Consider the following 12,621-nt stretch of genomic DNA (forward strand, 5'->3'; position numbering starts at 1 on the left):
AATATAGTTTTAAATTAGCTTGTTTTAGATTATTTTCATTAATCACTAACAGAAAATTCAAGAGGGAAGTGTAGAAGTTGGAAGTACGGTCGATGAGTGCATTTATGTGTTTTGCTTCCTCTTTTTTTTCATAGCACCAGCTGCAGATTTCAACATTTGAACTACAGTGCAGGCTAATGTTTAGACAGCCTCCTGGTCCTGACTTCCAACGACTGCAGGAACAACAGACACCTCAACCCAATGAAGCAGGGCAGATCCGGTCAGAGAAACCAGAACAATGCTCTCAGTGAGGTAAGCTTATTTCCCCCTTCAGCAGTGCAACAGCAGGCAAAGCTTTGAATGGAAGATCTGCTCAAAGATTTTTATGAATTACAAGAATTTAATGTTTATTTTACAGATACAGAACAGTCATTCTGCTTCATTTATTTACTTTGAATTGCTGCAAGTCAGTGCCATGGTACAAGCTTCTCAGAGCGGCTCAAGATGTTCAAAATCAAATCTTGTATTTCTTTTATTTTTTATACCTCAAACAAAAACATTTGGGTGTGTTTCGACACCCTTCTCTGATGAGCTCAACATGCAAACATCTCGTCTACCTAGAAGGTTGATGTACTATATAACATATGGCTTTTTTGAAAGCAATACAAACAAATCAAAAAGTGCATCCAACACAAAAAAAAAATTCAATTCCAGTCTGTGATCAAAGGTATTGTCCGTGTTAAGGAGAGGTCCCTCCTGCCTCCTCTGTTTTCTGGCTCAATGTCCGCACCGCTCGCCGTGGAGCTTTTCCCATTCGGGTTCAAAGGTCAAAGCAGGCCTCTGAAAGGACTCAGAGCAGGTGCTTAGCGCAGAGATGCATTTCCTTTAAATAAATACGGGGTTTATCCAGCAGAGTTTCAGGCGGTGGACGCACCCCACAGGTTGCCATCAATAGACAGGACTGTGTTGCCTTTCCTGTTTCCATTTCCCACAATGCATCGCTCCTTACCGGGGCCCGTAGTCATAGTTAGAGGGGCCGCTGGTGGCTGAGTACATGTTAGCCGTGGCTGGGTTCATGTGGTGGTGGTAAGTGTGTCCTCTGATGCCGGGTAAAGGATAGGGCGAGGGCCGGGTCTTGGCTCCCAGGTAGTGTTCGTAGGTGGTGGGGTACTTGTAGGGGTGGTGGTGCAGGGTGTCCGGCGGGAGACCGTGGGGGTCTTGGCGAAGGTCGTGGGGGGGGCTGGGTCTGCCGCTGGAGAGTGAGACGCCGTGGAGGCCCCCCGGGACGGGCAGGGCGGGGCTGAGGACCCGGGACATCAGCTGGTGGGCCGGGTCTCCGTGTATGGGCGTGCCGCTGGGGTCCCGCTCGTACTCCCTTCTGCTGTCCTCTAAAGAAAGACAGGAGAAAACAGTCAGAGCTAGCCAATGTGTTGTGAACACCAGCAGGCTGTGTGTGTGTGTGTGTGTGTGTGTGTGTGTGTGTGTGTGTGTGTGTGTGTGTGTGTGTGTGTGTGTGTGTGTGTGTGTGTGTGTGTGTGTGTGTGTGTGTGTGTGTGTGTGTGTGTGTGTGTGTGTGTGTGTGTGTGTGTGTGTGTGTGTGTGTGTGTGTGTGTGTGTGTGTGTGTGTGTGTGTGTGTTTAGTTCTGCACTCCATGACATATAAGGGTTTCTGAATCATCCCTGGTTTTGAATTTAAGCCAGTAACAGATTGCAGGGGGTACTGATAATACAATTATAATTTCACAATTGAAAATCCCTAAAATGACTAGTATTTGTTATATTATCCTCAAGGTCAAATAGTATTTAGATAGATATTATATATTTAAACAAATGATCATATATTATTAATACTAACATCTGTTATTGTCCAAAAAATGAATTTGAATACAATCAAAATAGTTTTTTTTATAAACCAGAGCTATAGAATCCCTTCTGATGGATTACAGGTTGTTTGAAGCCAGGGTGAAACTAATGATTATTATTAAACTAATAAACAAATACATTTGATGTCAAGAAAAAGTATTATTCATTGCAGGTTTTACTGATTATAAATCTATCATCTGGTATATGATAGCACAATACCCTGTACTATAGTAGTGGTTGACTTGGACTGTGAATGCAGCATTGTGCTGAACTTAATGAAACAAAATGAAAAGAAAATGAGGTGAAAGATGCCAAAAATGAAAGAAAAACATTTCCTCTAAAGGCTGAATAACTTAATATGAATATGGTTTATATTTGATAGCAGGCACGAGTTGTGAAATGAAACAAAGAGCAAGCTGCAGACCTTTCTCAGAGCCGTTCTGCGGAGGCGGGGACGACATTGGGTTTCTTGTTCTGGCAAAGGCACTCATTATTGGCAGACAGCCTGGTCTGTGATTCCTGGGCCTGGAGCAGGGAGAAAGAGGATTCAGTTACACTCAGTTAATGAATGTCAAAAAGGCACCATGTCTTTATATTAAAATGATGAATGCATATTTTAAGAGTTTACACTGTTGCGTGTAATTCACTTTAACACATTGACAAGCAACCAAATGTACAATAAACGAAGCCACCTATTACATGACTCAGATTGGCCTGTTCTGCAAACTAATAACAAATTCCCATAAACCTTAGCGTGATAGCGTGTTTACTTAATGCTCCGAAGAAAAAATACATTTGCAGGGGTGGATGAGCAGCATTTGGATACGTTTGTGCATTGTGTTTTGCAGTTGGGTGTGGTTTATTCTATTGTTACAATTACGAGTGCGTGTGGTAATTAGCCATTGACGGGAGAACATGGTCTGTTGACTTCCAAGCAATATGCCCTGATTTGTAAACGTCATGGCACAAATTGCGGTTGTTGTTATTATGGCAAACTCCACCCATCTGGCAACTGTGTGAGATTAGACAAACAGCCAAACTATTTTGCAAGTGCACTCTGTGCTGTGTTGAACATTTCTACACCATGTGGAAACATGCCAGCGGGCTTTATGTTGAGAGCACACTCACCAGTCCTCTGGGTCACAGTCTCTGAAGCCCTTTGCGAAGGGATTGCTGGCTATCTTCAGCTGCGTGATCTGAAATCCAGAACATCAAATAAACCTCAGTGCACTCGTACACAAAGTCATTCTGAGAAGGCATTGCATTTGATTCCTAAATCACAGCTGTGGTAGAGTAGGTTGATGGGGCTGGCCATTTTGGATTGGAAAGCTCTTCTGTCCATATCTTGAACACTACACTTTTTGTTTTTAATAATATTTGAGAAATGTTACAGGTCTGCTGTTCAGCATCATGTCCATTCATGTTATTTAAAACACATGTGAATTAATATAACTGCCAGTTAATATAAAGCTTATTTAGCATTTATTTCTGAACTATTTTGTAACCTTTGGAACTGCAAAGTATCTCATTTGTAGAATTCCATTCATGTCCTAAATAATTAGTAGTGATATGCTACACAATTATAATTGTTCAAGATTCAAATCAAATGTTAATATGTTTCATGTTCTCACTTCATGACTCACATTATGAATTATTGTGTCATATTTAATATAAAAAAGGACAAAGTTATTGTATCTCCTGTTCACAGTGCGACCATGTAAATACACTTTAAAAAACGTCCATCTGAAGGCATCATTAGATTTGAGTTGATACAGACTTGAATCAAGTGTGAGATATAATAGTAATGATTTAAATAAGATTTCTATAAACAAACGTCATCATCCCACACAAGCAGCTCTTTCTCATTATTCTCAAAACAAGTTCAGTTAGAATGTTTTGACTAGATATAAGTTGGTTAGCCTTAGCAGGATCAGGAGCTTTTGCAGTGTATTCCAATCACTATTACGCAACCAATCAGATTACTTTTTTGATAGCAGCCACATTTTATTCCAATGTTTCACTCGTCAGATTTGATTTGAATAGCTGCTGAATGCACTCATGTGTTAATCTAAACAGAACCCAAGTCTGATGGAAAAAATGAGCGATGCAGAACAGCTAGCGCAGAATAAAGGCAACATTTACGCAAAACCTAAAAGCGCGTATAAGAAGACATTTTGATTTTCGTAGGATCGTCATGCATTTATCCAAAGAAAAAGCACAATCAATATCAATTTGATTATTAATATTTTAGTTAAAAGTGACCTTTTTATGGTATTATTTTCTCATGGTATCACTCAACTGAATCCATTAATGTTACATTTAAGGTAAAGCCCCGTGGTCAGTTTCTGCACACCACCCCACGTTTCTTTCACACAGGGTAATAAGGTCTCTTACCCGGTGGTTCTGGTAGGCTGTGACTGCTGTGAAGCGGGTCTCCTCAAAAACAAAAGTCTTGTAATTCTCCTCGGCATATTTCTCGCTGTCCTTGCGGGGGTCCACATAGACCACGTGGAACCGGGGCTGGTATCGGTGCATGGAGTTCAGGATGATCTGGAAAAATAAATCATATTATTGTTTTATGTCTTATATATATTTAGGTTGCATTGTTGGAGACTCAAGATGTTCATAAATACACTGTGCATGTGACAATAGAGCCTTTGAATCTTGAATCAGCACTGAAGGAACGATCTCCTGAAACTCAGTAAGACTATTTTCGATTATAAAAAAAATGGAAAAACTGATCAAATGAATAAATATATCTTGATTGGATAACATAAAACAAATATATTCTTAATAAACTATCTTGAAAACAAAACGAGTTAGAATGGTGGGCTTTAAAATAATCGCATGTGACGTTGTCAAACATATTCAATATACGTATTTGTGGATACAAAAATAAGCGGTTTGGTAAATACCATTAGCCTATACAGAAATAACCTGACGCTCCCGTTACATTTGCAGACATGTATCTAAAGACCATGTCCACTAATATAATGAGAACATCATCGTCTCGATATATCCACATTTCCATGCAGCAGCAATGGGCTCTTCCAACCATTTCCCATTTAATCTAAAATAGCCTTTACCGCCGGTAAAACTAATACAACAATCACTCAGAGAGGAAGATCCAGCGCGAGGGTGAAACAATTCCCATCAATGATGGAATATTCTACTTTCTTTCCGTCAGTTTTGGAGCAAAGCCTTATTTGCTGAGCCATTTTGTGGAGTGAGAAAAGCTTTTTGGCCACATCGGACTATTAGTCCAAATAACAAGTTGTATTATTGTATAATCACCCGTATTAATCCATTTGAGGGGGCCAAACCTCTCCTTCACAGTAACGTTAATTCAATGAGTTTACAGTTTATGCATCACCAGTTGGTCTAGTTTTTGTTTGACCTTTTAAGGTGTTGGTTTATCGTACAAGGCTCTCAAATATGAAAATTCTACAAATACAGTAAATTAAGTCGTTGTGTATTAAATAATTATTCGCATAGTGACTTTATCGGCCGTCTGCATGATAACTCTAATTTGTCGAAATGAACTTCGGCTCACACAGTGTTTTTGTAGAAGTTATGCTCGTCTTTTTTGCATGGATTCATTTCCAGTAGTGCACTCACATGGCCGTTGTCATCCAGCAGGTTGTTGGTGAGCTTGAGTTTATCAAAAGAGACAATCTGCTTCATCCACTGCGCGCCTTTGGCCGGAGAGTCCGGGTGGTAGTGCACCCTGCCCGGCGTGGCGGGGTCCGCTTTACCGGCGACCAGCCACGAGGAGCTGTGGAAAGCATACCTGAGAGATGGAAACATCTACAATTAGAAATGTTCCCACATCATCAATAAAGGTTTTGCCTTAAATGTCAATGCATGTGCTGACATGAGATACACAAACGGAAGCTATTCAGAAATTATAATATGCCTCATAAAATAAAAAATATGATAGCGAATATGTCTCCAATAGTCACCAACATATTTCTAGTATGAATCGGTTCATTTTGGAAATGTTTATAAATGTGCTTAGTCTATATTTATTTCCGATTTATTATTTATTTCAAATGTAGTTTGCTTTGTGTAATTTACCACTGTAGTGCAAAGTATGTGTTGTGCACCTTGCCAAAAATATTTCGGACTAGTCCAATTTTAATGCTCCTGCAGTGTCCGATGTGTGCGCAGTTTTGCAAATAGTTACCTGTAACGTTTGTCGTCTACGGGCAGGAAGTCCATCAGCAGCATGTAGTCTGACATGGGATCCATCCCGAATATTTTCACTTGGAAAGTTGGAAACATTCTCCTGGAAAAGGAAAACCACACATCGACTGTTATAGGCTATGTGTTGCTTTGGCTGCCTGCACGTGCTCACATTTAGTATTCGGAAAACTGGATCCTCAGTGTGTGAACGGTGCTTTTTAACTGCTAGAAATGAATGGAATTCGTCACAGGAGTAAACTAATTATTTTTGCCAAACGGTTTTTGTGCAAAGCCAGAGGGCCGTGCAGCTCCCGGCTTGCTGAGCTTCATTTGGCCCGAGCAACAGGAAGACATGAGCTCCGAGCTTTTGGACATGACGTGATCCTGTCCGTGCGTAACCAGATAAAACTCTCCTTCATCTGAATGGAGCTTTGGGTTTGTTGCCTTTTGTGCTCTGCTTTCGCAACTCGTGGAAAGACTCGTTCACTTCTCCTCTGCTGATTTGACGAATTCCAGACACATGAAAGGCTACACACATGTAGTGGAAATACACACTTGCGCGTAATGGGTATAGACGAGGTGTCATTAATGTTCCAACAAATATCCAGAATTGTGTATGAAAAAACATGGAATCATTTGGATGCAGTGCTCTCTATATTTCTCCTATTTGCAATCACGTGTCTGCTTTGTCTCCAACAATTGTGGATTGTGGATAAAAGTGGACTGCATCGCTCTTGGTCTTTCAGATGCAGGGGCTCGTTTAGTGGCCATGACCACAAACATTTGTTTTTCTCCTCCATCTTATCTAGGTAACTACACAGGGCAGATCCATATCCCCTAAGAACACGGGTTGGAAGTTGAGTAATCCGCAGAGTCAGTGAAAGGGATCCTAAAATCAACGCTCAATTAACGTCGTGTTGTGGCTAGGTGAGGCTGAAGGAGCCTCTAAAGTGCTCTGCTGCAGATCTGCTTTCTCCTGTCAGAAACTCAACCCTCACTTTCAGGATTAGATCAATTATCTCATGCCTCTTTATATTACGATAATACAGGATAAAGTCAGGAAGGCATTTGGAGACGCTTTTACGCGCCATGTTCACTTTTTCATGGTTAACAAAAAATAGTGCTAAACATTAGTGTAGCATTTTATTGGCTCTCCAAACGAGGTCAAAGGTGAAAGACGGTAATATTATTGCCCTTCAGATGCAAACAAGGGATAGCATAACTTATACATTTTCAAATTAAAAAAAGATTGTTTTAACATTTGGAAAACTAAAAGGCAAAACATCTTTATGAGGCAAACAAATCATATCATCATCATTTTGAAAAAACATATTATAATGGACAATTAATAACCAAATCAAAACTAGATTTGTGTGTGTCAATTCAAGTTTTACATCCACTTCTTGAGCGTGAGAGGGAAGCATTCAGAGGAACGAGGAAATACAAATAAAAAACACGTGTCGAGGCCCGAGTAAAAACACTATAGCTCTCTGATCAGTTTAGATAGAGGCTGATCTCCGTTCACACATGCAAAGACCCTCAGATTAAAGGCCATAATGTTCCGTATAACAGCGGTGCGTAAACCTGAGACTGTGAAGGAAACCAGCCGAGGGCCACAACATCCCTGCTGGATCCAAAAACGGCGTGGTGTTTACAGCTGACACACACACACAAGCCTCCATGCTTCTGACCTCGAATTAAACACATATCCAGCAGCAGGCCTGAACCACAGCTTTAAATTAAAAATGTGTTGTAAAGACAAACCCTCCGATGTTCGACACGTTAATTTAATTAATCCGATATTTAATTGGCATTTTTGGGCATTGCAAGAAAAATAGGACTTTATTAGTGCTAAAATGTAATACAACTGTTCAGACATGAGCCCTTTTTAAATAAGAAAGTAATATACGTTGTTTTTCATGTTTCAGAAGCCATATATCAATACAAAAATATATTTTCAATTTTTGAAATGAAATGAGAAAAACGAAAATGAAAGACATATTTTTGTGTTAACAGCCAAAGAAAGGGGTTATCCATTATGAACTCCAAACAACGAAACTATTAAACCTTTATATATAAAGCAACTGTATCCCTATATTTGCTATGATATCTAATTTAAAAAACACGAAATACATCGATAAATATACCCTGAATATCTGGTTTGTGTGATTAGCAAAACTGCTCAAAATATTAGCATGTTATATTTAAAAACCAAACGTTTTGAATATGGTTGCTCCTTTACGCAGGATATCAACTCGGCTAATATTGGTATTTTTGTTAGATTAAAGCCTTTAATCTGCTCCGCATTATTTCTCGTGTGCCCACACATGCATTAAGGGAATAATAACTATTGGTGCTCACCTTCCCGCCTTGGTAACGATCATCTCCGTGCCCAGCATATTAAACTCGTCCCATAAAGCTTTCATCTCCAACTGCACGTTAATGGTGGCCACTTTGGGGTTCTTCTTCACGAGGGTTTTTCCGTTGGGAGTGGAGTTGTTGGAGGACGAGGAGCAGTTGGGAGTCCCCCCGTCGCTCTGCGGGTTCTGGCCCGGGTTGGAGCCCGGGTAGTTGTAGTTGTGCTGGGCGGCCGGGCAGGGCTCGAAGTGGGCCTCATGCTGGCTGTAGGGGTCCCCGGGGGACGGGGAGAGGTGGTAGCCCCCCGGCGTGTTGAGGCTGCTCAGGCTGCTCGTCGTGAAGGCTGCAACATCGCAAAAATGGGACAGCTGCGTCAGCCACGGACTGGATATGGCTGAAATCATCCCAAAAGACTGGATTTACTAAATATGCCGTGCACTTTTTCTCGGTTATACAGAAAGTAAAAACAGTGATATCCAGGTGCAGATGTCACACACAAATGCACCCCTTTCGGTTTAAAGGTTTCCGTCTCGGCTGCTCAATAATCCCTGAGGTTGCATCCAGCATGCTACAGTGTGCCTGATCTAAAAGAGTCCGAATAGTGACGAAATGTCTCCAAAACCCTGCGGTGAAAGCTGCTCGCAGAAACGAGCTTCGTGTGAGTGAGTGTTTGCTGCGGATCGATTCCGCCTCTGTTGTGCTCTGCGTCAGTGTGTTACACTGCAACCCAGTCACCTCTCTTATCTGACGCAGAGGGCCTCCCCTTTGCGATAAAACCGGTTCTTATTTCTATTTAGATAAGGAACTGCAGGTAATGTGCCTTTTCCTCGCCTTGGGACGAGACTGATTGACAGTGAAGTGTGCCCCTTTTTAATGGGCTTTCCGGCACTCATTTAACTTTTGGATAAGGTATCGCCCACAACACCCCCCGTTAGCAAACAATAGAGGATGTGCCCGGCAGAGAGGAGAGTAAACGGTTTACAAGGTAAACACACTGATTTGCATGAACAAACAAATAGGCAGCAGGTGACTGTTGCTTTCTCGTTATTGGACAAATAGATCTATGGACTGGATGTTCACCCTCTCCGAGCTGGATATGCTCATTATGGTCTGTTTTTACCATTACGCACAGGGTGCCCATGTAAACCCTCCGCCTCTTGGTCTCGTCTTTTATGTATTTGATCCTCGCTACGAATAAAGTCGATTTTTTTTGTTGAACACTTTTGGGTTTTGGAAACTTTTTTTCCACCCCTGTTGTTGCTCTGTGTTTAGACTTCTCCCCGAGTGTCACTACTAGGACTGAATTGCATTATATTTCAACAGCTGTGCCAGAATAAATGTGTTCTAACTTCATTCATGCATTTCAAATGTGGTTTTGCGCTTTGAAAATCTCGATTAACCGAGCAGATTCTCGGGTGTTGTGTCAGTGCAAAGGCTACACATGCTACAGCAGCTCTACGGGCATCAGCAGGATGATTTACCTTCCATTTCCCGGGTGACAGTGCTGTAGTGCATTTTATAGGAGCTGTGGTTATGCAGGTCTGGCTTGTCCAGGCCGGTGCTCTGTTTCTCAAACGCCGCGTTTCCTGCTTGCTCTGCAGCCGAAATCAGAGAGGCAATACTGAAAGCATTCGCCTTTGGAGAGAGGGGACCGCCGTCGTCCATAGGCGAGAGATCGAGTCTAGAGAAGCCGTCCCTCCTCCGCTTTCCAACCGCGTAGAAAGCAGGAGAAGGCTGCGCACAATGGAGAGGAACATGCGCCAAAATGGGGTTTTCACATTCCTTGAGAGAGAGAGTCTGGGCTCGACTGTTCTTAGAGTATTCCCACAAGTTCCCCGGTTATCTGATTCAGTCCGTAAACTTTTTTAAGTCGTCCCACCGTCAAAACATAGTTCAAGAGAATAGAGGCAAACCTTCCCTCGCTTCTCCTCCGGTCGGTGCGGGGAGGTGTCCTCTGAGTCCTGCCTCGAGGAGAAGCGACTGCTGCAAGGAGAATGTCAAAAGTGAGCGAAATCCACGCCTCCCTTGCTCCAGCAGGAAAAAAGTGTCTGCGCTCTGCACTGCATGTTTTATTTCAATAAGAGTGTCAGTCATTTTAATTCAACTCCCAACGTCATTCATGCAATGTCCGGCTGTAAAGTGCGCAACTTTTCCACTAACTTATAGGCCTATATGCATATTTCAGCTGCACAGGCACCACAAAGAGTTGCTCCTGCCCCCAAATCTGCCTGAAGCACCAGGGGCTGCACTGGGTCTTTTACGCATGGGCTCACTCTGGAAATGTAGTTTTCCTTTTAATACGTTTGGAAAAACTAAAAGGAATAAAGTTGATTCCCATTCTTCAGGGTTGGGTGTTAACTCAGCCAAATAGCCACATAAATAATAAAATAGCTTTTTTGGATTCAAGAAATGGAATCTAGTGAGAAGAGGCAGATTGTTTTGTTTAAGGTACTGGACATTTTAAACTGTTACCACATAAGGAGTTACCTTTTTGGATTCACACCAGTTATAATACATAATAATACTTTATTTGGAGGCAGATTTGACGAAACCCAATGCCACCTCCAGTTCATAAAAGAAAACGAATCTATACCTTTAGGCTTTTTTGTCTACTTTTTTTGCGTTTTTATGACTTTTACGCAGCCCCTTTCCTCCTATGCCACATACCTAAAGATATGAACTCTACTGGACAAAATGCCTTCGCTGCAGTCAGTAAACGCACACAGACAAACACACGAGGCACTTGAGGCCGCAGCTGGACTTGACCTCTCCTCCTGTATTGCCCTGTAGCTTCTCAGATTATCAGCTCCAGTCTAATGTTCAGCAGCGAAGACGTGTTGTTTTGGAGCTGCTGATACAGAGCGGAAGGTCTCATTTACACCGGGAGTCTCTGAATTAAGTTTGAAGGCAGCAGCGGGGGTCTAATGGGATAAAGCAGTTAGAGGATTAACTCTTATTTGTTTTGGATGTTTCTCCGCGGGAGTCTCTGAGCATAAATAAACTACTGCAATGTGTTGGTAATGGCAAATGGATAGATAGATAGGTGAGGAATTTGATTATAATGGTGCATATAAACACATTTTTAATCACTTTTATGAAACTATTTTATTACCTTTTAAAACACTTGTGAACCTGAAATATAATAATATGCAAAAAGTAAATAAAGGAACGCACAAATTAAAATAAATTATGTACAGTTTATCAGATTCAAAATATAAGAAGAATTATGGAAAAGGTTGCAAAAATATTCAGAGAAATGTACAAGTTTAAAGTTAGGAGTAGTGATTTAGCCCTCAGTTTATTTAGATTGTACCCAAATATGAAATGAAATAAATGGTAAAGTCAAATCCAGTGTAAACCATCACCAAATGCAGACTTTTTCTTCCTCTTTTTTTTAATCAGATATGATGCCATCGATACCGACTCACTTCATCATGGCCGAGTCGGAAGCCCCCTTTGTAACTACTCAGGTGATAACAGACAAAATACAGGAGCAGATCAGAATGGGAAGAGACTGTGTTGGAATCCGCTCGCGGGCCTCAGAGCGGCCGAAGCACAGTTCAACATGAACTCCTGAGTTTGAGAGGACATTTTACACGGAGAAAATACACTTGTTTAACATTAAGCCTCATCAAGCCACACCCCACTCCAAAGCAACAACACATGTCAACACATTAAAATAAATTGCTGTGAAAGTAGAGGAAGTTTCAGAGCAGAATTCATGTGGAAAGCGCTTAAAAAAAATGAAAAGAATGCGATTTTTTTTCGGTGAAAAAACACAATATTGGCTTCTTAAGAATACAGTTGCGTAGGAATAAAATACATAAATAAAAGGACTGTCCTCTCACTTTTATTGGAAATCCATGGCCCTCGGAATGTTAATTAAAAACACTTTATTGATACATGAATGGCCAACGACTCAAGTATTTATCAGGGGTTTCAGTTACTTTCATTGCACAGAAGTTAACGGCGAATGATACCAAAAACTGAAATCTCTGTAGGCTACCTTCTTTTATTTTAAAGGAACAGTTTCCATACAGTGTGAAATAAGGCTTTTATTACTATCATACACAACAGGCTCCTTTAGCACATGTGTTACTCTACGACTTTTAGATTTCGTTACATTCACATCTGTGACACGACAATCGTTTTTGTCCTTTAAAATATAGTTTTATTATTCATGTTTTTAACCAATCTTCCTTGGAAGCTTGCTGTAGGACCACGCGCTGCAGACCT

At 41.2% G+C, this 12,621-nt stretch overlaps 1 protein-coding gene across 2 annotated transcripts; it reads right to left on the reverse strand.

The window, feature by feature from the left end:
* Positions 1–496: 496 nt before the first annotated feature.
* Positions 497–10,409, reverse strand: tbx1 (T-box transcription factor 1). 2 transcript variants are annotated; one of them, XM_079688053.1, is made up of 8 exons: positions 9,867–10,409; positions 8,389–8,728; positions 6,029–6,130; positions 5,461–5,632; positions 4,237–4,392; positions 2,971–3,038; positions 2,267–2,367; positions 497–1,367 (listed from the first exon to the last, which is right to left on the reverse strand). In XM_079688053.1, exons 1-8 carry the CDS (start codon positions 10,048–10,050, stop codon positions 985–987), a joined length of 1,506 nt encoding a protein of 501 aa, XP_079544179.1. In that variant the 5' UTR covers positions 10,051–10,409; the 3' UTR covers positions 497–984. The 2 variants fall into 2 exon arrangements, with proteins under 2 accessions (XP_079544179.1, XP_079544178.1); XM_079688052.1 differs by having other exon boundaries at positions 8,389–8,779.
* Between the last annotated feature and the right edge of the window lie 2,212 nt (positions 10,410–12,621).

This window comes from Notothenia rossii (assembly GCF_949606895.1).
Source record: "Notothenia rossii genome assembly, chromosome: 6".
Lineage (NCBI taxonomy): Eukaryota > Metazoa > Chordata > Actinopteri > Perciformes > Nototheniidae > Notothenia > Notothenia rossii.